Source organism: Suncus etruscus, chromosome 4, assembly GCF_024139225.1.
Source record: "Suncus etruscus isolate mSunEtr1 chromosome 4, mSunEtr1.pri.cur, whole genome shotgun sequence".
NCBI lineage: Eukaryota > Metazoa > Chordata > Mammalia > Eulipotyphla > Soricidae > Suncus > Suncus etruscus.
In genome coordinates this window covers 57,673,622-57,700,353 of record NC_064851.1, presented here as the reverse complement: position 1 = coordinate 57,700,353, position 26,732 = coordinate 57,673,622, and the positions used below count along the sequence as shown (strand labels likewise).

The 26,732-nt window shown below is 42.1% G+C and overlaps 1 protein-coding gene across 2 annotated transcripts; it reads left to right on the top strand.

Moving 5' to 3' along the window:
* The first annotated feature begins 748 nt into the window (after positions 1-748).
* SRSF12 (serine and arginine rich splicing factor 12) lies at positions 749-24,251 on the top strand. Of its 2 annotated transcripts, XM_049772282.1 has the most exons (5): positions 749-877; positions 10,584-10,690; positions 12,724-12,825; positions 14,747-14,888; positions 22,021-24,251. In XM_049772282.1, exons 1-5 carry the CDS (start codon positions 813-815, stop codon positions 22,388-22,390), a joined length of 786 nt encoding a protein of 261 aa, XP_049628239.1. In that variant the 5' UTR covers positions 749-812; the 3' UTR covers positions 22,391-24,251. The 2 variants fall into 2 exon arrangements, with proteins under 2 accessions (XP_049628239.1, XP_049628240.1); XM_049772283.1 differs by lacking the exon at positions 749-877 and having other exon boundaries at positions 10,481-11,175; positions 12,702-12,825.
* Positions 24,252-26,732: the final 2,481 nt, after the last annotated feature.

Sequence of the window (26,732 nt, the reverse complement as noted above, 5' to 3'; positions counted from 1 at the left end):
TGGTGCACCCTGGGCACAAAATAATAGTCGAGGGCTAAGCTGAGAAAAATGCACAAAAAACACCGCCGCCGCCCACCACCACCAGCACACATGGTGTATGTACGGAGGCCCACCACTTGAAAGGTTGGCTGAGAGAACCTCAGAATCCCAGATTCTGAGCTCAAGAAAACTGCCATCATGCTCATGGGAACAGAAGTCAGTCAGAGAAGTTGCGACTGTGCCGCCTGGGACCAACGGGTCGGGACTTAGGGCGGCCGCATCAAGTGAGACAAAGGAGCGACGGACCGTCAGTCGCCCGTGGCTTCGCCGTCCCGACGCGGCCCTCACGAAGTCGCCCCTCGCATCCCGCGCCGGGCCAGCCCCGCGACCCCCGTCCCCAACCCGGGTGCTTCCTTCTTTCCTTCCTTCCCCCCGGCCTTCGCAGCCCCGACCCACGCCCCACGCCCCACGCCCGGCCGTTCCCATCCGGGAAACCCCACACGGCTCCCTCCGTGCAGAGCCACCTCCGGGTTCTAGGCAGACCAGGCCCCGCCCCGCGCGCCTAGCCCCGCCCCGCAGCCCCGCCCACCGCTCGCCCGGCGCGGCGCCCCTCGGCGTCCGGTGTGCGGCTGCGCGCTGGCGGCCGGCGGAGGGGAGGGGAGAAGAGAAGAGGGGCGGGGAGGGTCGCGTCGCGTCGCGTCGCGTCGCGTCTCGTCTCTTCGCGTCGTGGGGCCGGCGGAGCTGAGGCAGCGGCGGCGCGGCGCGGAGCGAACGAGCGAGCGAACGGGCTCGGCGGCGACGGCTGCGCCCAGGGAGCGGAGGGACGGTCAGTCATGTCGCGCTACACGAGGCCCCCCAACACGTCGCTCTTCGTGAGGAACGTGGCGGATGCCACCAGGTGAGCGGCGGCCGAGGCGGTCGGCGTGCGGGGGCGGGGGAGGGGCGCGTAACGGCCGCGGGGCCGCCGGGGCCCGGGCGAAGGGACGGACGGACGAAGGAACGAAGCGCCCGGGGATGCGGATGCGGATGCGGACGGGGACGGGGACGGGTCTGGGTCTGGCCGCCCCGCGCGCCGCCCTCCCGCCCCCTCCTCGCGCCGTGCGGGCTTCGCCGCTGCCGGGCCCACCCGCGCCCAGCGCCGTCGCCCTTTGTACAAGGCCTGGTCGCCGAGCTGCTGGGGGGCAGGACAGCAAGGGGGCCCGAGGAGGATGCTGCCTCGCTCTCCCCGCCCGCGCCCCTGCACAAAAGCCAACTTCTGCGCGTGGGATGGGAGCTGGGAGCCCCCGCCGCGACGGAAGGGTGGGGAGACGCCCACCCACCGACCCCGCCTGTACGCTTCCTCCCGGTGGCTTTGGGGGCTCCCTCCGCACCCCCTTCCACCTCTCCCCAAGGCCAGCTCTGCCTTCCACCCCGCGCCTCCCTGGAACTTGGATTTCCAGGAACGCCACGAGTGGACGGACGTTCCTGCGGCCCTCTTCAGCCTCTCGTGGCTCCCTCAGAGATGCCTCCACCCGCCCTGGAAGCAGAACCTCAGTTTTCCACGAATAATCTGGGGTCTGCACAGTGACACAGCTCAGAACCTCTCTAGACTCCAGAGCCAAGGGGAGTGAGCTTTGCAGGGCGCCTTTGAAGAGCACACGTCGCCTTTTAAAAATGGGTTTCCCGCAATTATTTGTGCCCCAACCATAGGTTCAGAAGGAATAGACATCAACAAGCATAGGAAATGTTATGGTAGGACTGGAGTGCATGCTGGGAGCCAGGTTTGAATCCCCTGCACCTCGAAGTTCTCAGAACTTCTGGGTTCTGCTCCCCCGGCCCCCACCTCCTTGGAAATAAAGAGAAACAGCGGCTGGAGAGATAGGCCCTTGGCTGACCCTGGTTTGACCCTCATCATTACAGGGGGGCGTGTTCACTCTACACACAATTCTTAAAAGTTATATTTACGGTTCGTCTCACTTGCTTATTAGTGTGTTCAACAGAAAATAAGCCAGATATGGGGCTAGGGAAAGCAGTGCTTTTCTTACATGCTGTGTACCCTGGTTAGATCCTTATCATATGACATCCCCTCCAGTACCGCTGGGTATGACTCCTGACACAGTGCCAGAAGTCGTGCTTCCACCATTCACCAGCTTAATATGGAGCATCTCTGAAAAAAATCTATATATAGCATTACACTTACTCTTAAAGATAAGTAAGGTCCAAAAACAAAACAAAAATACTTTGAGGGACCAAAGTTATAACATCACTTGCATGAAGCTGATCCAGATTTGATCCCCAACTTCCTACAAGGTCTCTCTAGCATTGCCAGGAGTAGCTTTTGAATGTATGACTATAGTAATCTCTTGAGGACTACTACTTGGTACCACCAGATGTGATCCAACTACCCGCCAATACTTAGAGAAAATTTAACTGAAACTATATGAACCATTCTTTACTGAAAGTACAATTTCACTCTGGTGTCACCTGTATCCCACATTAGGATTTGTGTAATTCCTTTTACTTCATGAATTTATGAGCTTGCTTCTCTTATATTTCCTAAATAAAACTTATGCTTCATTAGAAAAATTTGGAGGGGGAGGGACTGAAATCTGTCACATTGCCAACATATGATAAACAGATTTTTGTTTGTTTTTGAGCCATACCCATTGGTGCTCAGGGGTTACTCCTGGCTCTGTGTTCAGAAATCACTCTTGGCAGGCTCTGGGGACCATACAGGATGCTGGGGATCAAACCCAGGTCAGCCGCATTTAAGGCAATTACCCTACCTATACTGTACTATTGCTGTTCTATTGTTCTGACCCCGCAATAATCAGATAAGTATACCATGTTCATAGATAGGAAAGCAAAATGACAAGTAGTTGGGTTGTGGCTTATTGGGAGAGTAAGCCACATGCCTTGCATGTGTAAAATACGTTCTGTCCCCACCACTGAAAAGAACAATGTTTTTCTTTAAGTTTGTCCCAAATTCTTTTTTTTTTGGGGGGGGGTCACACCCGGCAGTGTTCAGGGTTTATTCCTGGCTCCAGGCTCAGAAATTGCTCCTGGCAGGCATGGGGGACCATATGGGATGCCAGGATTCGAACCAATGACCTCCTGCATGAAAGGCAAACGCCTTACCTCCATGCTATCTCTCCAGCCCCAAGTTTGTCTCAAATTCTATAGAATCAAAGTATTTCCGATCAAATATTTTTAAAAAGAGACTGAAAATTCGATTGGAATTATATATTGATATGCAAAGGATCTAGAGTTGTCAAAATCATCCTGAAAAAGATCGCTGAAACTGGAAGACATACTTGGTTTCACACTCTTAAAAGATTCATTAACCCATACAATGTGGTATTTACTTGAGGATAGACAAGTAGATCAATAGAAGAGAATCAAGAGCCCATAAGTAATGGGCTCTGTGTCCATTAATAATAATTCTTAATAATTCTTTTACTTAACTAATTTAAATAATTATTTTAATTCTATAAAAGCTTAATAATTCTTGAAAAGCAACAAAGCAATCCTGAGGAGAAAGGAAGTCTTTTTAGCAAGTAGAGCTGTAACCACTGGGTACCTATATAGGCAAAAGATTAGTGTCGGCTTCTGTTTCATGTCATACTTTGAGCCAGATCACTTTTCAAAATGTTAAGGATAAAGTGTCAGAGAAATAAAACAACAAGTAGGGCACTTGCCTTGCACACAGCCAATCTGTTCAATCCCTAGCATACAAGCACTGCCAGGAGGGATTTCTGAGTGCAGAGCCAGGAGTAACTGTTAAGCATCCTCAGCAGTTAACTGATGGCCATTCCTTCACCCCCCCCCCCAAGTGTAAAAAATAAAGCTAAAGTGTCTGGGCTGCAGAGATAGTACAGTTAGTGGGACAATTGATTTGCACATGGGTGACTCAGGTTCAACTCCCAGCATCCCATTAGGTCCTTCGGGCCCACCAGCAGGGCTTCCTGCAGGCAGAGCCAGGAGTGATTCCTGAGTACTGTCATGTGTGGTCCACCCGCACCCCTAATTTTTAAAGTGCTTAAAAGAAACTGAAGAATATCTTCCTGACTTGAGGATAGGCAAGAAAAGATTCTAATAGGACAAAGCCATTTCCATAAAAGAAAAGTAATTGGTGAATTTTGTAAGTCAATAACAGAAAGACCTGAGCCCAGAGAGATAGCACAGCGGTGTTTGCCTTGCAAGTAGCCGATCCAGGATCAAAGGTGGTTGGTCAAATCCCGGTGTCCTATATGGTCCGCCGTGCCTGCCAGGAGCTATTTCTGAGCAGACAGCCAGGAGTAACCTCTGAGCAACGCCGGGTGTGGCCCAAAAAAACAAAAAACAAAACAAAACAAAAACAGACCAGCAAAACTCAAAAACGGAGCTAGAGTTGTTGCTTTGCATGCAGAAATTAAAGTTCAGCCACCCATACTTCAAAGTCCCCTGAAGCATCCCAGGGATGATCTGGGATCACCATTTGGTAACACCTCTAAAACAAACTTAAAAACAGACAATGAAGAATACAGGAATGACCAAGTAGCCAGAGAGATAATACAGTTGGCAAGGTGTTTGTCTTGTATGTAGACAACCTACTTTTGATTCCTGGCATCCAATGTGGTTAGTTCCTTGAACATGGCCAGAGTAATTCTCGAGTTCAAAGTTAGGAGTAAGCTACCTATAGTTTGGTTTTGTTTTTGTTTTTGTTTTTTTTTTTTGAGTTCCTCCTTATTGGGTTGAGGAAGTTCTCTTTTATGGCTAGTTTGTTGCTGTCTTACCATGGATGTTGCTGAATTTATTGAATGCTTTATCTTTATCACTGTTGGATGTGGCCCAAGAGACATTTGCCAAAATAATAAATAAAAGGGAGATTTGGGGGTTATGGTCGAGCTATTTGTGTGGGTTAAGGGCATTTTGAATCATGGCTTCTGTAACATGATGGATTGTGATGTGTAATGGACTTCTTTGCAGTTTAAGAGTTCGCTTTTTAAAAATATACACATTCATATTATTTATTTTTGTTCATAATAGAGATGTTTCAGGCATACAATGTTACAACATCAATCCCACCACCAATGGCCCCTTCTCTCCCCCATTATCCCTAAGATTTCTCCCACCACCCAGTCAACCTTCATGGCAGGCAAATAAAGCTATTTTATTTTACTAGGTACAATAAATAGAATTATAGAAAATAAATCAATAAAAGCCAATTTGTGAGATTAATTCCTTTTTTTTTAAAAAAAAAACCTTTCTTAATCTCGTTGAGGACAGCCATATGCACCATGCACCATTAGTGAGTGCCATACTCTACACCACATGTTGCAAAGTTTGTCCTATCCTATAGGGAAGCTCTTTTAACACTTCTTGCAAAACTCCTTTCCAGGCTATGAATTTCCTAAGCTAGTTCCTCTCTATGAAACTTTGTATCATTCCTTCAAATCAGAATGATAATCTAGATGGACATAGTATTTCTTGGTAGTGTTCTTTTGTTGAGTTTTTTGTACTATATCTTTCTATCTTGACTCGTAGAATCTCATTTTTATAGGTCTGCAGTACATCTAATGGGCTTTCCTTTGCATGTAAGTTCCTTTTTGATCTTGCTTTAAATATTCTATCTTTGTATTTTGTTGTTTTGAGTATAATGTGTCTTAGAGTTGCCTCATTGGTTTGTTTTTCTGGGACCCTTTGTACCTTTTGGATCTCGGTAAAGTAATCCTTAACTCTGAGAAATTCCTATTTATGATTTATTTAGCTATTGTTTCTTCACCATATTTACCTTCCTGTTCTTCAGGGACTCCAATGATTCTTAGATTGTTCCTCAAGCTCATTCCATAGCTTTCAGATATATATTTTTGTTCATTTCTTTCAAACTCTTTCCCAACCTTTGCTGTTTCCTAGTGGTTTCCTTCTTAATCAGCTTCTGTTATTCTGCCATTCAGAGCTTCTTTAGATTTTTGTTTTGCTTTTTGGGCCACATCCAGCCGTGTTCAGGGGTTACTGTGCAAGGGTCATTTCTGGTAGTGCGTGGATGCTTAGGATCGAACCCAGGTCACCCACATACCCATTGTGCTATCACTCTGGTTTCTTCTTTTGATTTTTTTTTTTTTCTTTTTTGATTTTTGGGTCACACCTGGTGGTGTGCAAAGGCTACTTCTGCTTCTTTGGCTCTGCGATCAGAAATCACTCCTGGCAGGCTCTGGGGACCATATGGGATACCGGGATTCAAACCACCATCTGTCCTGGATTGGCTGCGTGCAAGGCAAACGCCCTACTGCTGTGCTATCTCTCCGGTCCTGATTCTTTTTTTCAGGGGGGGGGGGGCGTCACACCCGGTGATGCTCAGGGGTTACTCCTGGCTATGTGCTCAGAAATTGCTTCTGGCTTGGAGGGCTATATGGGACGCCAGGGATCAAACCGCGATCTGTCCTAGGTCAGCCATGTGCAAGGCAAACACCCTACCACTGTGCCACCACTTCGACCCCATAGACCTGATTTTTTTTAATATCACTTACTACACGTTCATAATTTCTGTCATTGGTGACTGTATATTTTTAATTTCAACTGTCATACTTTCTTATATTTCGCTACCTATGATATCGTTTCTTTGAACTAGTGAAATCTTCATCAGAGTGTCTCTAAAGACATGCTCTGAGGATTTCCTAGTGCTGTTTATGTCTTCAGTGATAATTATTTTTGCTTATTGAACTTGGAATGTTTCAAGTGCTTTCCACATTAATTTTCCATTGTTCTTTCTGTGTGCTGACGGTAAGTCTTTGTAATTAGACCCCGGGAAGATGCTGAGGGATTAAACTGGAGGTTGCTCTCTGTCTTCTCTGCTGGATGACAGGAAGAATAATCATGAGCAGTGTGTAACTTGTTGAATAGATCTGTTGCACAGCCACCTAAGTGTTCATCACTTCAGGAACTGTGGTGTAGGCCCTTAAATGGCATAGATCAGGTATGGATGCTGCTGGGACACACCTGGTAGGGAGGGGCTCTGCCTCTTGGTCTGGAACAGGCCCAGTGATGTCAGCCAGAGGCAAGTCTCACTTAGCATGATGGAACAGCAAGTAAATTAAGGTCCAGGAGGTCAGTTTTAAAATAAAATTGTCTCCCAGTGGTAACACCATGAACCCTGTAGTCCTGGAGAGAATCAGCAAAACCTATGTGATAATCCTTGTGTGTGTGTGTGTGTGTGTGTGTGTGTTTTAGGGCCACACCCTATGATGTTTAGGGGTTAATCCTGGCTCTGCAGTTAGGAATCACTCCTGGTGCTGCTGAGGGAACCATTTGGATACTGGGAATCAAACTCAGGCTGGCAGCATGCAATGCAAACTCCTTACTTGCTGTACTATCACTCGGTGTGATCTGATTTGGAATTGATGTGCTCTCTTATAATCTTGTTCTTACTTATTTTTAAATTTGTTTCACAGTAAAAGTACTCATTTAAAAAAAACAAGTACTCATTTTTAAACATTAAAAGTGTACAAGTTGGGCCCGGAGAGATAGCACAGCGGTGTTTGCCTTGCAAGCAGCCGATCCAGGACCAAAGGTGGTTGGTTTGAATCCCGGTGTCCCATATGGTCCCCCGTGCCTGCCAGGAGCTATTTCTGAGCAGACAGCCAGGAGTAACCCCTGAGCACCACTGGGTGTGGCCCAAAAATCAAAAAACAAACAAACAAAAAAAACGTGTACAAGTTGTGGAAGTGGAGTGCTAGCACAATGGGTAAGGAGGGTGCTTGCTTGCATGCCACAGACACCTAGGTTCAATCCTTGACATCCATATGGTCCCTGAGCACCACCAGGAGTGTTTCTGAGCACAGAGCCAGAAGTAACACCTGAGCAGTGCTAGGTGTGGCCCTCAAACAAAAAATTGTACAAGTTACTTTGTTACAATAAAACTAAATGTGTATGCACACAAAAATTATGGCAAGTGGAACAAATATTCATAGAGTTGGTGGATCCATAGGTGTTTTATACTCTTTACATGCTATTCAGAAAGCCAGCATAGATAACACCAAAACCCACAAAAATAATGAAAATGAAAGAACAGCTTATACAGAAGGGAGTGGAAACAGTGTGAGTCAAGCTGGCATGTTTTAAGATCTTTTCCTCCAGACTCCTCAGCCTTCCCTGGTGTCACAGCATGCCCTTGTGACATACATTGCACTGCTCTGTGCCCTTTCCCTGTCAGGCACCTACTGTGGTTGATGATATTGGTCTCCTCAGAGCCATTGGACAGAATTTTTCCTTTAGTGCTGCTTTTACCTTCCTTCCAGCAGAGTAGCTTCTCTTCAATCTCTTGATTCCTTGGTCACAGTGTGTGTTAACTCATTAATACAGCAAATATAGTTTGTGTGCCTATTATGTGTCGAGGATCTATGGTAACTTTGGAGATATCTGATCCTGAGTTTCAGAATTGCCATGAAATTATTAAAGATTCAGAGTAATTAGAGTTCTCCATGGAAAGTACTAGATAAATTTAGGCTGGAGAGAAGATTACAGTGGGTAAGGCGCTTGCCTTGTACAAAGCTGATGCAAGTTCAATCCCTGGGATCTCATATGGTCCCCCTAGCACCTCCAGGAGTAATTTTGGAAGCAGAGCCAGGAGTAACCCCTTGAGCACTGATGGCTGTGACATCCCCTGCCCAAATACAATTTTTTAAAGTCCTAGATAGTTCTAAGATTAGGCTAGTGTGCTTTCTTTTTTATATCTCACAGGTGATCCAGGTATCCAGTGATGGCTAAGATCTATTTTGGGGAGTGGGGGGAGAAAAAGGTGGAATGAAAGGGAAAGAACCACATTCAGCAGTGCTCAGGGCTTATTCCTTTCTCCATGCTCAGGTATCACTCCTGCACTACTCATGAGACCATATGGAATGTCAGGGATCAAACTCAGGTAGATGGTATGCAACGTAAGTGTCCTATTCACTATGCTGTCTCTCCGGCACCCATACCTAAAATTCTTATCTCCAGCATTAATCATTGACTCCTACTCTTTAAGGGGAAATTTGTGGGCTGGAAAGATAATATAGGGATTAAGGCACTTACCTACAATGTAACCAGTCCTGGTTCAATCCTGGTACCACATGGTTTCCAGGCATTACCAGGAACAGTACCTGAGCACTGCCAGGTGTGATCAAAAGCAAATAAATTAAAAACTTAAAAGAAAATATTTAATATGTGTATGACCACAATTTCTAGTTACTTGCAGAACTTTGTGAATGTTCTACAGTCAACTCAAATTCAGCGTTCATGTCTTTTTTGGTCAGCAGTGCTGAGACTAAACCAGGCTCTTACACATGCAGAGCATGCAAAGCATTTAAGGCAAGAACATAACCATTAAGCTACATCCCCTGCCTGGTTCTAGAGGTCAAACCTGGGCCTACAGCATGAAAAACATGCACAATAGCCTCTTTTCTTTCCCTAATACAATTCAACACTTCTAAACCTGGAAGCTGTTTCTTTAGTCTTAACATTCTTTTATTTCTATCTTGTTTTTGACACTAATTTCCTCTTTCTTTCATTTGCCTTAGCTAGCAAGGCAAATCACATTAAATAGGGGCCATATCTGCCAATGCCAGTGTGGAACTGCTCCTGGTTCTGCTCTGGGATCATTCCTGGGGTGCTTGGGGGAACGATGTAGTTGTACCATGGCTTGAACCCAGGCTCTTGCATGCAAAGCATGTACTCTGTCCCTTTGAGCTATCTCATTGGCCTTGGTTTCATTTTGAGTCTGTTTTCTGCACAGTATGCTTCAAAAAATGTCTCTTCTTGCTGAGAATTGTCAAGTCCTTACTTATACAAGGCAGGTGCTCTACAACTGAACTATATCCCAAGCACCTAACGCACTTTATTACTCTGGACTCATACTTTTGTCCTGGCTCAGTTCAGAGCTTTGTGAGACAATAGGGTATTGTATTTAAAAAGACTCAACTTGGTAACTGTGCAACTTAAGATCAATCTATGAGGCTCTCAACTGGAAACAGCCATTGGAATCTTGCGAGAATGTAGTGGTTCTAAGCAGCTGGTATATAGCTATGTGATAACTGTATTCAGCTGTTTATACTCAGTAGAATTAAATTGTAATCCTATGAAGACTATATATGAAGACTATCCTATGAAGACAATATACTATGTACTACTTTGGTATTTCTTTACTAATACAGTCAAAGACTTATAGGAAACCCAAACATTCTTTAGATTTGAGAATACAGTAGTTCTTTCTCTTTTTTGATAGTAAAGCATTTTTTCTTTAAAATCTGAGAAATGATGTTAGGATTTAAAAACAATACTTACCTTTTTACTATCTGAAAACAAAAATAAAATTTATTGAGCATAAATATAAAATATATAGTGAGATAAATGTTATTTTTCTTTTATCTGGAGCAGGGGCTACACTTGGTACTGCTTGGGAGTTATTCCTGTTTAATGCTGGCTGGTGGGTTCTGCTTGCTTCTAGTGGTGCTCAGGGTGGTGCTGTGCTAGGCATCACAGCCAGGGTTCCTACATACAAAAAGTCAATTTTAGATAATGAACCTTCTTGGGAAAATTTTAGCTGGCTATTTATGGGCAAACTTTTAATATAGCTATTCCTATTTCTTTGCCTTATTTCTAAACTACTTCAGGCCTGAGGACTTGCGCCGTGAGTTTGGTCGATATGGCCCTATAGTAGACGTTTACATTCCACTTGACTTCTACACCCGTCGCCCAAGAGGATTTGCTTATGTTCAATATCCTTTATTTATTTATTTATTTATTGTACATGAGACTGGGCTCTATGCTTGCATGTATATATACTTGCATTCAGGAACATAAATTATAAGACTAATATTGTCTAATCCAATGTGTTTATTTCTTTATCTCAGAAAAGCTAAAGCAGTCCACAGTAGCTGGCAAGCGCCCCTCAGTTTGAACCAACCTGTTAGCTAGAATCCAAGCCTAAACCGAGCAGGCGAGACAAAAGGCACCTTAAAGGCCAAGCAAGCTTCAAGGAGTAAAGAGGGAGGGTGGACACAGATATAAAGACCTGGAAGAGGGGAAGTCTTTACCAAGCAAAAGACAAAGCCAGCATCAGGTTGAGACTTCGGCTTTCCTACATTTACTCAGAGATCCAGAGTCAAAGCCAAGTCTGATTTTGTTTGTTCTACGCCACTTATAAAGTCCATCTTGCAAGCATTAAAGAGTAAAGGTCAAGGTTCAAGATCAAGTGACACTGAGGTAATTGCTAAAGTCTAATTTTGTTTTGCCTTTCTTGAGCTTTTTCTTGTTTTATATTTTAAAACAAACAAAAAATAACAAAAACAAAACAGTGAACAACTTCGTGGAATACACTGATTTATTCCTTATAATAGCTTATTTCTATTTTAGTTAGGTTTATTATTTATTTAGGAATAAGATTTTAGTGGGTTATTCCAAACAACTGAATATATATTGCGAGAGTTTGTAGACTGCTATTATTTCCCAAGTTATAAAAACAAGTACAGATGTTTCTAAAAACTGATTCATAGATAACCAGTCTTTTTTTTTTTTGTGGTTTTTTTTTGGGGGGGGGGTCACACCCGGCAGTGCTCAGGGGTTTTTCCTGGCTCCAGGCTCAGAAATTGCTCCTGGCAGGCACGGGGGACCATATGGGACGCCGGGATTCGAACCGATGACCTTCTGCATGAAAGGTAAATGCCTTACCTCCATGCTATCTCTCCGGCCCCTAACCAGTCATTTTTAAAGAACTAAATTAGTTTTGAAAATGTAATTTTCAAATTATAATTTGTGTGTGTAATTTTGTTTATAAGTCTTTTTTTTTTTTGAGCCACACCCCATGATGCTTAGGGGTTACTCCTGGCTATGCACTCAGAAATCACTCCAGGTGTGGGGGAACCATATGGGATGATGGGGGACCGAACAGTGGTCTGTCCTAGGTTAGCCTGTGCAAGGCAAACACCCTACTGCTTGTGCCACCGCTCCAGCCCCTATTAAGTAATTTTGTTTTTTTGTTTTTTGGGGGGTCAAACCTGGTAGCGCTCAGGAATTACTCCTGGCACTATGCTCAGAAATCGCTCCTGGCAGGCTCAGGGGACAATATGGGATGCCAGGATTCGAATCACCGTCCTTCAGCATGCAAGGCAAATGCCTTATCTCCATGCTATTTCTCAGGCCCCAATCTTTTAATTTTTAATTTCAGAAATAAAGACCTACATGTTGGTGTTTTTCTTTTCATTAAATAACTTGATGACTCTTTTTCATGGAAGAAGGGAGTGAGTTCTGAATAGATCATTTTTATAATACCAGTATTGGTTTTTGTTGACTTTTGTTTTGGAGTCACACCAGGAGTGCTTAGGCTTTACTCCTAGCTCTGTTCTCCAGAATGATTCCTAGCTGTGTTTAGGGAACCATTTTGGGTACTGGGAATCAAAACCAGGTTGACGACTGCATGTGAGGCAAGCAACATATCCCAGTAGTCTCTTCACTCTATTGGATTGAAGTTTTTCTTAGGATATTTTCCAAATTAGATATGCATACTGCAATATAGTGATGCATAGTTAAAAGTATAGTTGCTCATTTATTTCTGTTTTTATTTTTAGATGCATAAGTAATTATATGGTGTTTATTAGAAAGCAAATTTTTCTGTTAAGCCTTCTACATTGTTCATGTGAACTTAATAACTCAAATGTGTTTTTCCTGTTACTTGTTTGTCACATGTAAATAATTTATTAAAAATATTTTCACTTGATATCTACTGTTCAAAGTGTCCTTAACAGCTAGTCATATTCGAAGATGTCCGAGATGCTGAAGATGCTCTTTATAACCTTAACAGAAAGTGGGTATGTGGCCGGCAGATTGAAATACAGTTTGCACAAGGGGACCGCAAAAGTAAGTGCGACTCAACATTAAACCTTGCTCATCTGCATGAGTTTCGGCAGTGTTTTTCATTTAGTTATATCAGAAAAGGATATTGTAGTATGGGACAACACAGTTTTTCTCTGTAGGAAAAAGCCCAGTTCTTTTCTACTGTGGATTTTCCCCTGTGTTTCCCTTATTTTTTTCTATACAAGAGGACATTTCACTTCTGGATTTTCTGATCACCAAATCAGGAATTGTCACATCACTGACACTAGTGAAGTCTCTTACAATTTTAACCAATTCTCGTGTGTGGAGAACATCAGTTCCCACTGGATAGCAATAGTTGCACTTGTGTTCCTCTACACCACCCTTCATCACACACAGACATCAGATGCCAACCACAAGTCCAGATTATCACCTCACTTCTGATCAAATTTCTGTAAATGAGAGATTTCAACCTGCTTGGGATTAATTTTCTAGAGCTACTTACAGGGTAACATTTGTCAACTATTTTATTATAGAAGACTGTGCTAAAGGGTAGAGATCAGAACATCCTATGCTTAATAGCCCTGCTGTCCCCTTTTTAGGAAAAAAAAATTCAGCAGATTAATTTTTAGAATCAGTCTGTAGAAATCTACTTTCTTTTGAGCTGAAGAGATAATACAGTGGGTAGAGTGCTTACCTTATACCTTACTGACCCAGGTTCAATCCCTAGCACCCCATATGGTCCTTTGATCCTGCCAGGAATGATCCTTGAAGTAGAACCAGGAGTAAGCCCTGGGCACTGCTGGGTATGGCCAAAAAAAAAAAAAAAAAAAAACAAACCAAGAAAAGAAAAGAAAGTCTACCTTCTCTAAGCATTCAGAAAGTGCTCCCCAGTTGCACCAGAACTATACCTATCCACTCTACCCCTGATCTAGTGCCCCCTAGGGGGAGTGAGACTATCATCTTTGGAAATGTTATGTTAAAAATGAACAGCTAGACAGAAGAGACACATTCATTGAGCTAGGTCCCAGGCATAGATTCTTTTCATGGGCATTAATTTTCACTTAACCCCTGACCCCATTCTGCTGGGTTGTGGAGGTTTATCACATGCTGTTACTGATGATTCACTTCATTTTCAATGGAGGTGTAGGTAGGAGAAGCATACTTGGGAAAGGGTGTCAATCCTAAGATTCTCTCATGCTCTAGCCCTTTCAGTTATCTCCCTGAATCCTATATTAATTGCTTTCTAACCCACCATCCCCCCCTCCCGTTTTTTTGTGTTTTTTTTTGTGTTTTTTTTTTAAGAAAATGGGAGGTAGGACTGAAAATTAGAAGTTTCTGGCAACCAACCCATCAAGGAAACTACTCAGAATTGCTTCCTTAGAACAAAAGACACTTCTTTTTTGTTTTTGGGTCACACCCAAAACAGTGTGTAGGGGTTACTCCTGGCTCTGCATTAATAGCTCCTGGCAGACTCGGGACCATAAATGCCCTACCTGCTATAGTATCGCTCCAGCCCCAAAGACATTCTTCTTACCCAGAAATTAATCCTGTCAGGAGTCCTCTGTCAGGAACTTGGATCCAAGAGGAAATGATGCTCCTAATGCTTTAGTACCCAGGTGGTTTCTAGAATTGTAGGAGTTTTTGTTAGGTACCAGGAGTAGAGACCAATATATATTTCTTTTGTTCTTTTTGTTTGTTTGTTTCATTTTGGTTTGGGGCTACACTTGGTCTTCAGGGCTTACTCCTGGCTTTGCACTCAGGGTCACTCCTAGAGGGACTTAGGGGACTATATGAGGTGCCAGGGATCAAACCTTGGTCTTCTACATGCAAGGCATGTGTTCCCCACTGTAATATTACTCCAGTTCCAACCTATATTCCTTATTATAAATCACAATGTCATAATTACTATTTGGTTGATGAGGTTCCATTGATGAATTAAAAGTATTGCACTTCAATTTCTTAGCACCAGGTCAAATGAAATCAAAAGAGCGTCATCCTTGTTCTCCAAGTGATCATCGAAGATCAAGGAGTCCCAGCCAGAGGAGAACTCGAAGTAGAAGTTCTTCATGGGGAAGAAATAGGAGGAGGTCTGATAGCCTTAAAGAGTAAGTAAGAAAGGATTGAAAACTTACTTTTTTGGGGGGAAAACTTTTTTTTGTGTGTGGTTTTGGGCCATACCCAGCAGTACTCAGAGGTTACTCCTAACTATCTGCTCAGAAATAACTCCTAGCAGGCACGGGGGACCATATGGGACACCGGGATTCAAACCAATCACCTTAGGTCCTAGATCAGCTGCTTGCAAAGCAAACGCCGCTGTGCTATCCGGCCCCTGGGAAAACTTTTAAGCGTTTTTTTTTTTTTTTTTTAAGCAGGCCAGAATCATTTTTTATAATATGCAAGAATCAAATATTTTAGAAAGATTGTGTTCTTTTTTATATCTTATGTCCTTAACTTAGATTTATTGAATACCTTTTAGTGTTCTTTCAGCCTTCTAAGGTTTGAACTAAGTACTTTGAGGCTTGCCCATCCTTGGAATGGCCTGAATATGGGTTGGAAGCCTTAAACTACTTTTACAAGCCAGGAGAATTCAGGTCAGGATTGAGTGAGTAGCAGGTTTGGTAAAGGAATATTTAAAAATAGTCGTGTTCTGGAACTTGATCCTTCCTGTACCCTATTTTCTAAACCTCTCTTACATCTACAGAGAATAATTCATTGTGTCCAATTGCTAAAAGAAGCCTATTTTCCCATTAATGACTTAATTTTAGACCATGATAGAAGTTTATTCCAAGTATAAAATTATATTTATATAATTTAAAATATGAGAGTAAATTGGTAGTTTAAAGTTCTTGCATGTGTTTTGTATAGGGAAGTCATATTCATACCAATGAAAAGACTGCTTCTGGTTTCTTTTTTCTTTTTCTTTTAGTTTTTGGGCCATACCCAGTGGTGCACAGGGGGTTACTCCTGCCTCTGCACTCAGAAATTTCCCCTAGAATGTGATGCCGGGAATCGAACCCGTGTCAGTCCCATGCAAAGCAAATGCCCCTACCCACTGTGCTATTGCTCCCTGCTCCAACAGCTTCTGGTTCACAGAAGACATGAACTGGGGTTACTACTCCATATGGGATTGTATAACTAAATGTGAGGCTTATGAAAATGTAGTAGCAGTGAAAGGTTTCTGAATGCATTGTATCCAAAAATTAATTTAAAGTTGACCATATAATGAATCTGAGGTACTTCTGGTAACACTGATCTATATTGCATTTCTTGGGCAAAACTGGGTCACAAGTGAAAAAATTTTAAGATGCCCTGCTCTAAGTAAATATATTTACATGTTCCAGTGCTCTTTATTCTGATTTGTATGTTCAGGCACTTATTTATCTGGAATGATTTTTTCTAACCCTAAAGGAGTGTTGATATTTTTTGTTTTTGCGCCTCCCCACTTTGGGCTAAACCTGGCAGGGCTCAGGGGACCATAAGTGGTACCACGGATGAAACCTGGTTCAGCTTTGTGCAAAACAAGCATCCTGACCACTGCGCTATCAGTCTGGCCCCAAATGTTAATATTTCTTTGGAGAGGTGACTCAGAGTTTCTAGACTACGTATTTTGTTTGTCGGAAGCCCAGATGTGAGCTCCCACCACATGATCCCTTGAGCATTGTACTTGGAGTAACTTCAGAGCACAGCTTGTGTGATACAAAAAAAAAATATTAACATATAGTAGAAGTGAATTTTCTAAGCTTTTCATCTAAAAACATTTGAATTAATTTTTTTATTTTTTTATCTTTATATTCTTTTTTTTTTTTTTTTTTTTTTTTTTTTTGCAGTTTTTGGGTCATACCCGGCAGTGCTCAGGGGTTATTCCTGGCTCCAGGCTCAGAAATTGCTCCTGGCAGGCATGGGGGACCATATGGGACTCCGGGATTCGAACCTATGACCTCCTACATGAAAGGCAAACACCTTACCTCCATGCTATCTCTCCGGCCCCTATATTCTTTTTTTTTTTAATTATCTTTATTTAAACACCGTGATTACAAATATGATTGTAGTTGTATAACAGTCATGTGAAGAACACCCCCCTTCACCAGTGCAAGATTCCCACCACCAATTTCCCAGATCTCCCTCCTCCCCACCCCACCCACACCTGTACTCAAGATAGGCTTTCTGTTTTCCTCATTCATTCACGTTGTTATGATAGTTTTCAGTGTAGTTATTTTTCTAACTGCACTCATCACTCTATGTGGTGAGCTTCATGTCATGAGCTTCACCTACATGGGAAGATGGGGGGAAATAAGGGTTGGGACTGAGGCAGTAAAAGATTAGAAATGAGCTTTGTAAGGGCAGTATCAAGGTCACAATACAAGATGGATATTATGCATATATAAACTATATGCATACAATACTATCAATAGGAGACCAAGGAGAAAAAATTTCCAGTGACTGTCCCAACATAAATCAGTGCTAGAACGACCCGCCCTCCTCCCAAAGCGCATTCTCATTACTGTAGGGAGAGGTAGGAGGAAAACCTGATGACCCCTATAGAGCCCACCTGGACTGGCACCCAGGTCTCAGGTCTAGGGGAAAAAGAGAGGGACGGGGAAAAAGAGAGGGACGGAAGGGGGCCTGCCAAGCATCCCAGCTCTCCCTAGGCTAGGAAGAAGGCCTCTGGCATGGGGACTCCCAAACCCCATACCTGAGAAGAGCTGGCCTTCAGAATCAAAGGAGAAACTGGAAGCCAGATATCTGCCCGCCCTCCTCCCCATGTACCTGCCCCCTGGAGTACAAAAGGAGGAGGGAAGCCTGAGGACCCCTAAGAATCCACCTGAACCCACTTCTGGCCATCTGAGCCAGTACCCGGGGGGCTGGAGTCCAGGGGAAAAAGAGGAGGATGGCTGGGGGCCCGCCAAGCCTCCCAGCTCTCCCCAGGCTAGGGAGAAGGCGTTCAGCATGGGGCCTCCCCAAACCCCATACCTGGCAAGAGCTGACCTCCAGAATCAAAAGAAAATCGGAAGCCAGATATCTGCCCAAACTCCTCCCCATGCACCTCCCCCCTGGAGTACAGAGGGAGGGGGGAAGCCTGAGGACCCCTAAGAGTCCACCTGAACCCACTTCTTGGCCATGTGAGCTAGCATCCAGGGAAGGCCTGGAGTCAGGGGAAAAAGGCAAGGATGGCTGGGGGCCTGCCAAGCCTTTTTATTTAAGTAACATGATCATAGTTGGGTTACAGTCATAACCAGAACACCCCCCTTCACCAGTGTAACATTACCCCCTCTCCCCTTCCCATCCCCTACCTGTATTCGAGATAGGCATTCTACTACAGTTATTTGTTTTTAAGTTTAGTTAGTTATATTTTTTTTCCTTAAAGGATAAGAGTAAAAAATATGGGCCCGAAGAGATAGCACAGCGGCGTTTGCCTTGCAAGCAGCCGATCCAGGACCAAAGGTGGTTGGTTCAAATCCCAGTGTCCCATATGGTCCCCCGTGCCTGCCAGGAGCTATTTCTGAGCAGACAGCCAGGAATAACCCCTGAGCACCGCCGGGTGTGGCCCAAAAACAAAACAAAACAAAACAAAAATTGTGGTAGTGGCAATCACCGTTGTTTGCATAGGTTCAGAAAAATGGGAAAATGGACAAAAAAATCCTTGACCTGATTACAAAAAGGCTGATTTTATTGTGCACTGTTTGGGGGAGAGATGGGACACATTTGGTGATTCTCAGGGCTTCTTCTTAGCTATTGTCTTTCATCCCACACTTATTTTTTTCTGTATCAAGATTTCTGTTTAATCCATCTAATAATAATTTCAATTTCAGATAAATTTTTAGTTCTAAAATGTCTTTTTTGTGACTGGAGAGGTCAAGCAGGATACTTGTATTGCATGCAACTAATGAGTTTAATCTCATACCTCGTATGGTCCCCTGAGCTCCACCAGGAGTGATTCCTGAGCACAGAGCCAGAAGTAGTAAGCCCTGAGCACTTCCAGATGTGGTGGCCAAACCAAAAATATTTTTTTAATTAAAAAATAAAATGTTAGGGGCTGAAGAGAGATCACAGCGATAGGGCGTTTGCCTTGCATGTAGCCAATTCAGGACTGGCGGTGGTTCGAATCCGGCATCCCACATAGTCCCATCACTGCCAGGAGTAACCTAGAGAGCCATGGGACATGACCCAAAAGCAAAAAAATAAAAGGTGGGTCTGGAGTGATAGCATAGCAGTGGAGCATTTTTGTCTTGCACTTGAACTACCTGGGATGGACCCGGTTCGATCCCTGGCATCCCATATGATTCTGAGCCTGCCAAGAGTAATTCTGAGCACAGGGCTAGGAGCACTGCTGGGTGTGGCCCAAAAACCAAAATGAAAGTCTGTTTTAGGGGAGGGGGCATGTGGTGCTGAATCTGAGTCTACAACATAGATTTTAGTTATTATGCTGGAATTCTTCACATTTCATCTATTTTACTTTTTTGTCAGTCTTCCCATAATTATTTTCCTTTTCCCCCTTTCCCTTCCCCTTTACATTTTCCCTGTTATTGACCAGGGCCTTAGATAAAAAGAATCATGTTCTCTCTAAAAGTCCAGTCCCTTTTCTAGTCATAGTGATTTTTCAAAATTCATGTCTGAATAATAATATCTAAATAATTTGGGGTCTATTTTCCATAGCTATCAGTAATGTTTAACCTATATGTTTTTCTTATATTGCTTTGTTTTGTTTTTCTTTTTTCTTTTTATTGCTTTATCTTTACTAAGCATTATAGAATTTAAGGTATATGACTAAATATCTCTAATCTCTAATGTGTTTAAGATTTGCTATAACCACTGTATTTTTTCATACTGTATGTATTTTTGTATTAATGATGAAAAATTATAGTGGTTTTAGATTTATCATCCTAGAAACTTCTTTTCTTTCAGATGCAGAGTTTTAGCAGATAATTAGACATGGTTTAGAGTGTTGTTAAAATCTGTTTCAAGGGAGGGGGGCCGGAGAGATAGCACAGTGGTAGGGCATTTGCCTTGCACGCAGCCGACCTAGGATGAATAAAGTGCTCAGCAGGCTTGAGAAGTCCTAGGTTTGGCACTACAAACTCCTCCCCCCCCCCCCAAACCGCCATAAGAGGTCACTCCTGAAAACCAAACTGGTGCACCAACCCCTTTGCACCTAGGGACTATGACCCTAAAACAAAACAAAAAGGTTCCACTATTGTTACTTTTTTTTTTTTTTTTTTTTTTTTTCATAAACTCAGCAGTGTTCAGGACTTCCTCTTGCCGATCCTCAGGGGACTAATTTCTGGTGCCAGCAATGGAACCTGGATCAACTGTGTACAAGACAAACACCTTCCCCTCTGTACTGTTTTTCCAGGAGCCCCACTGTTTTAGCTAACTCCTGGATAATGTGGCTGTCTGAGTCCTGATTTGGAAAGCTTGGGATGTTGATGGAACTCCTTGACCTTCCAGTACTATTACAATTTCTCCAGTACTGTGTGTCTGATAAAATTCAGCTCAGTTCTCCAGTCTTTCAGCAACTGGATTTTGCTGACATTTTGAAGTCTCATCTTGTAGTAATAAACTAAGTAGTTTAGAACATGACCAAGGCCAGAGTGATAGTATAGCAGGTAAGATACTTACTGGGTATGATTCTTCCCCTCCAAAAATAAGAAAAGAATGAGCTGTTATAGCAATAGTATAGAAAGAAGGTAGAGGGCACTTACCTTACGCACGTCCAACCTGGGTTCTGTCTGCAGCACCCCATATTATCCCCTGAGCCCATTAGGAGTGATCCCCTAGTCCAGAGACATGAGTAAGACTTGAACAGCTCGGGTCGGAGAGATAGGATAGAGGTAAGGCATTTGCCTTTCATGCAGAAGGACCGTGGTTAAAATCCCAGCATCCCATATGATCCCCCATGCCTGCTAGGGGCAATTTCTGAGCATAGAGCCAGGAGTAACTCCTGAGTGCTGCCGGGTGTGACCCAAAACAAACAAAAAAAAGACTTTTACAGCTTCTTCCTCCCCTCAAAAACAAAACAAAACAAAAAAAAAAAACAGAAGAAAAATGGCCAGTAACTGATGTTATTTGCAATTGCTTCTCAAGTTCCCATCATTTTGGTAGCCTTAAAGTTTTAACTCTGTCTTTTCATTTTCGTCAAGTATCTATCTGTTTTAGGGTTTTGTTCAAGCTCCCATGCTGGCATTTGAAAAATGGTCATAGAGAAAGAGCCACAGTTACAATTTTTCAAATTCTGCTTCTGTTAGGCATTCTCCAATTGCAGTCCTAACAGTTGTTCCATGAAGTGCTGGTTAGCACCAGTGCTAGTACAGCTGGTAGAACACTTACTTGTCTTATATGCAGCTGATTTTGGTTGTATCCCCAGCACCCTAGCCTGCCAGGAGTGATCCCTAGCACAGAATCAAGAGTAATCCCTGAGTACCCCTGGATATGACCCAAAAGCAAACGATAAGAAAATGTTGCCTATGGGGCCAGAGAGATAGCATGGAGGTAAGGCATTTGACTTTCATGCAGAAGGTCATTGGTTCGAATCCCAGCGTACCATATGGTCCCCATGCCTGCCAGGAGCAATTTCTGAGCGTGGAGCCAGGAGTAACCCCTGAGCACTGCCAGGTGTGACCCAAAAACTACAAAAAAAAAAAGAAAGAAAAAAAAGTGTTGCAGAGCTATTTTTTTCTGTAGAGGTTTAATGGGAATATTAGACAAATACTAATCATGCTATGACTCATAAGTCTTGGCTATGTATTTTTGCTTTTATAAGTATTACTTGATAAACTTTAATTTCATTTTTCCTATTTTAGTAGTTATCTAACCAAAATTAAGTATGCATTATATTTTATAGAACTTTCCCATATCATCTAATTTATTTAGCAAGTAAAAACATTTTGGCCAAGGGCTGGAATGGTAGTATAGTAGATAAGGTGCTTGCCTTGTATGCAGCCAATCCAGGTTCAGTCCCTGGCATCCCATATAGAACACCACCAGGAGTGAGTGACCTCTGCACAATAAGCCCTGAGCATCTCTCAAAAGCATATATATACACATGTATATATTTCTAATAACAAACATTACAAACTTGTTAATTTAATCAAATGCATGATAATAAAGCTAGGATTGTTTCAGCATGTATGATAGAAATATAAATAATGTTATATGTGAGATGCATTTCTGAGAGTGATGTTTCCTAGCCTTCTCACTGTCAAGTGTGAATATGCACTCTAACATTATGGATGTTTGCAGGTCTCGGCACAGAAGATTTTCTTACAGCCAGTCTAAGTCTCGCTCCAAATCGCTCCCAAGGCGGTCTACCTCAGCAAGGCAGTCAAGAACTCCAAGAAGAAATTCTGGTTCTAGAGGACGGTCAAGGTCCAAGTCCTTACAAAAAAGGTCCAAGTCAATAGGAAAATCACAGTCAAGTTCACCTCAAAAGCAGACTAGCTCAGGAACAAAATCAAGATCCCATGGAAGACATTCTGACTCCATAGCAAGATCCCCATGTAAATCTCCCAAAGGGTATACCAATTCTGAAACTAAAGCACAAACAGCAAAACACTCGCATTTTCGATCACATTACAGATCTCGGAGTTACCGTCACAAAAACAGTTGGTAAACAACAAAAGCAGAGCATTACATAGTCTTTAATATAAGTTATTAAACTTCTCATTATGTTAAATAAAAATTCTTCAAGGCTTACAGGAAATGTGGTTGATATTAGTTACTTTGGGCATGTGCAAGAAATAATTACGTCTTTAGCTTTGGATTAATAAATATGTAGTCTGAAGGGCCCGCAACACAAACTACGAGATGTTTAAATGTCACCATTTTATGGACCATTTTTTGTTTACATTGTGACAGAGGGCATTTTTCAAAGGAAACCAGTAAAATCAATCTTGAATCCTGAATTTGTGGATGTTAAGTATTAGTCATTTTAATACTTTTTGCAAACATTTTTTACTTTAAAGCACTTTACTTTCTATAAAAAGTAATTATGATTGTATTATTGCTAGGATCGATTCAAACTTTTGACATTTTTGTGTCTTGTGCTTAAACTTGAGCAAATTTTGACCAGCATTACGTCATATTCTGAAGTTCTAAAATTTCCAAAAGAATTTTTATATAGAGATTGAGCATCCAAAAGACACAATCTGAGAAGGGACAGTATAGTAGGAAGGGTGCTTGCCTTACATATGGCTGATTGGGTTTATCCCAAGCACCCCATATGGCCCACTGAATCCCACTAAGAGTGATCTTGAGCATCACCAGGTGTGGCCCCAAAACCAAAATAATAAATGAAATACAATCTAGGGTTGGAGAGCTGGGTCAAATAGTAAAGTACATGCCTAGCCTAGGCAAAGCCCTGACTCTTAAGCCAGCACCACATGGCCCCTGAGCACCACAACTAGGTGTGGCTCTGGTGATTCCTGTAGCACTGTTGAGAATGGCTCCTGTATATAAAAGGTAAAGTTAAGCCCTACCCGAGCTCAGAAGTTTTGCTTTTATTCAGTAGAATAACCTAGAGAGATTTAAATTCTGTACCATACTCACTTCAGAAAGATCAAAATAGTTAGAAATTATGACATTTGAAACTTCTCAAAAAAGTGTATGACACTCAGTCCAAAAATTCATATTAAGCCTTACATATTTGAACAGTCGTACATCTTTTATATGTAATTCATTTTATACTATTATTTCTACATATGTACTCTTTATCTTCAGCTTAATTTTTTTCTTTCTGGGACTAGCTCAAGACTTTAAATTGTATAAATAAGTTTGTTACTTTTGAAAGTATTTAGTACCTCGTATTAAATGTGAAGCTGCATCCTCAAAATTAACTTTGCAGTGTTCAGATTTACATTACAAGGCCCTTTTGTTTTTTTTTTTTTATCAAAATAACTTGGTATTTATTGCTTTTGTAGTTATTACTAAAAATTTCTTTAGAAACATGTTTGTAGTTTGTTTTTAGAGGATTTTTGGTAGTATTTGTGATAAAAATGGTTTTACATGGTTAGGGGATATATTTATAAAATTCTACTTGTTGAGTATCTTGTTGAATTATATTGAAAATTAAACATTCTCAGCCCATATAATTAATATTTGTATCTAGAGTACTTAAGAAAAATATCCTATTTTTAGCATAGAGGACCCAGTATTGTTACTATTTGTTTTGAATATAAATTTCTTTTTTTTCCCCTCATCTTAGAGTATGTGTAAGAAACAACCTTAAAAATAATTTATATGCTGATATTTAGACAAGTACCATAAATTCATGTATACTGTACTTTCTAAATAGATTTTCTCTATTTAGTCATAGAAAAGTTACTTCAAAACTATAATTTTTTGAGTGTTCAACTGTAATAAAATTAGTTATAACATTTGTGGCACTCTTGAAAATTTAAAGGCTAGTCCAAAGAAAGAGTAAGACAAATAGTAACTTTTTATATTTTCTAAATAAAAGAATTTACATTCACACATATGCAGTTGTTCTAAGTATTAACTAGGAAATCAGTCATCATCTCTTTACTTTGCATTTGGTTAGTATTTCTTTTTTTTTTTTTTTTTGGTTTTTGGGCCACACCCAGCGGCTCAGGGGTTACTCCTGGCTGTCTGCTCAGAAATAGCTCCTGGCAGGCACGGGGGACCATATGGGACACTGGGATTCAAACCAACCACCTTTGATCCTGGATCAGCTGCTTGCAAGGCAAACGCCGCTGTGCTATCTCTCCGGGCCCCTGGTTAGTATTTCTTAGTAAAAGTTAACCAGGCATTGTTTCTGAACAGGTGTAATCATTTTATATACTTCTATTTTGATTTCTATTATAATCCCTAGACTATTTATGAATATCTTCCTAGTTGGTTTGGTGGGAAAACTAGAATGATAATAGATCAGACTTTTTATTTAATAGTTCAGACTTTTTTTTTTTTTTTTTTTTAGTTTTTGGGTCACACCCAGTGGTGCTCAGGGGTTACTCCTGGCTGTCTGCTCAGAAATAGCTCCTGGCAGGCACGGGGGACCATATGGGACACCGGGATTCAAACCAACCACCTTTGGTCCTGGATCGGCTGCTTGCAAGGCAAACGCCACTGTGCTATCTCCCCAGGCCCAATAGTTCAGACTTTTAAAGAAACATTTACTATGAACACATACTTGGTAGTGCATTTACATTATTTGCTCATTTAATTTGCATAACAACTCTTGAGTAAAATAATGATTTTACTCACATATCAGTGATATGAGATACAAAGAGAATCAAAAGTAGGCTGAAATGATAGAACAGCGGAGAGGGCTCTTGTTTTGCACACATCTGTCACTGGTTCTATCCCCACTGCATACAGGTCCTTGAGAACTGCCAACTGATCCCTGAGCACAAAGACAGGAATAAATCCAGAGCACTGATTGATGTGATCCTCCAAAAATAAAATTGTCCAGCCATTAGACTTTTGATCTCAATTCTAAATCTTTGGCTTGACTACTAAATTGTAAGACAGTTAACTCAGATGATGTTTTTAGGGAAAGAGAATGAAATTTAAAAGTGTGAAGGCATCGGGGCCAGTGAGGTGGTGCTAGAGGTAAGGTGTCTGCCTTGCAAGCGCTAGCCAAGGAAGGACCGTGGTTAGATCCCTGGTGCCCCATATGGTCCCCCAAGCTGGGGGCAATTTCTGAGCACTTAGCCAGGAGTAACCCCTGAACATCAAATGGGTGTGACCCAAAAACAAAAAAGTGTGAAGGCATCAATGAAAATGGGTTCTGAAATGCTAACTGGAAAGTGAATGTCATTTGTGCAGGTATTTTGGAATTTTTTCTAGGTATAAATTGTGGGATTCCCTTTTTTTTTTTTTTTATTTGTGTGAAACAAGAAAATTGGTTTTTGTTTTTAGGTTTTTGGGTCACACTCAGTGGTTACTCCTGGCAGTATTTGGGGGAACCATATGGTATGCCAGGGATCAAACCCAGATTAGTCACATTGAAGACAAATCCCCTATCCACTATAGTATTACTCCAGCCCCACAAAAAAGATTTTATTGAAACTTATTTAGAGGGGCCGGGCGGTGGCGCTAAAGGTAAGGTGCCTGCCTTGCCTGCGCTAGCCTTGGACGGACCGCGGTTCGATCCCCCGGTGTCCCATATGGTCCCCCAAGCCAGGAGCAACTTCTGAGCACATAGCCAGGAGTAACCCCTGAGCGTCAAATGGGTGTGGCCCAAAAACCAAAAAAAAAAAAAAAAAGAAACTTATTTAGAAAAGATGTGAGGAGAAAAAAGGAGAAAGAAGTACACAGGGGAGCACAGGCTTCATTCTCCAATGTAGGACAGTAGGACAAAGGCAAGTGAAGAAGCAGAGCAACAATGGGTTCGAGAGATTGTAGAAAAGGTAAGGTACATGCCGTGCATGTGGCTGGCCCTGGTTTGGTCCCCAGCATCCCATGTATTCCCTGATTATTACTAGGATTAATTCTTTTTTTTTTTTTGGTTTTTGGGCCACACCCGGCGGTGCTCAGGGGTGACTCCTGGCTGTCTGCTCAGAAATAGCTCCTGGCAGGCACAGGGGACCATATGGGACACGGATTCGAACCAACCACCTTTGGTCCTGGGATTAATTCTTGAATGCAGTCAATAAATCGAGTATTGCTGGGTGTGACCCCCAAAGAACAAAAGTCATAGAGATAAGCAAGTAAGATATTTGTTGAAAGAAGAATATCAGCTTGATGAGCAAGCAAAACTGGGACTCAAGGGGGAGTGGGCATTTTATGGCTGAAACCCAATTACGAACAAGTTTGTAACCATGGTGCTTAAATAAATTACTTTCATCAAGGAAAAAAAAACTAAATTCCTCACTTTTTTCTCCTGTAAAAATTTTCACTATCAAAATATTCTGTTTATAAATAGGGAAGATTTATGATTATATAACATTTCAGTACTTTCAGTACTACTGTTTCTTCTTTACAGCTCTAATATA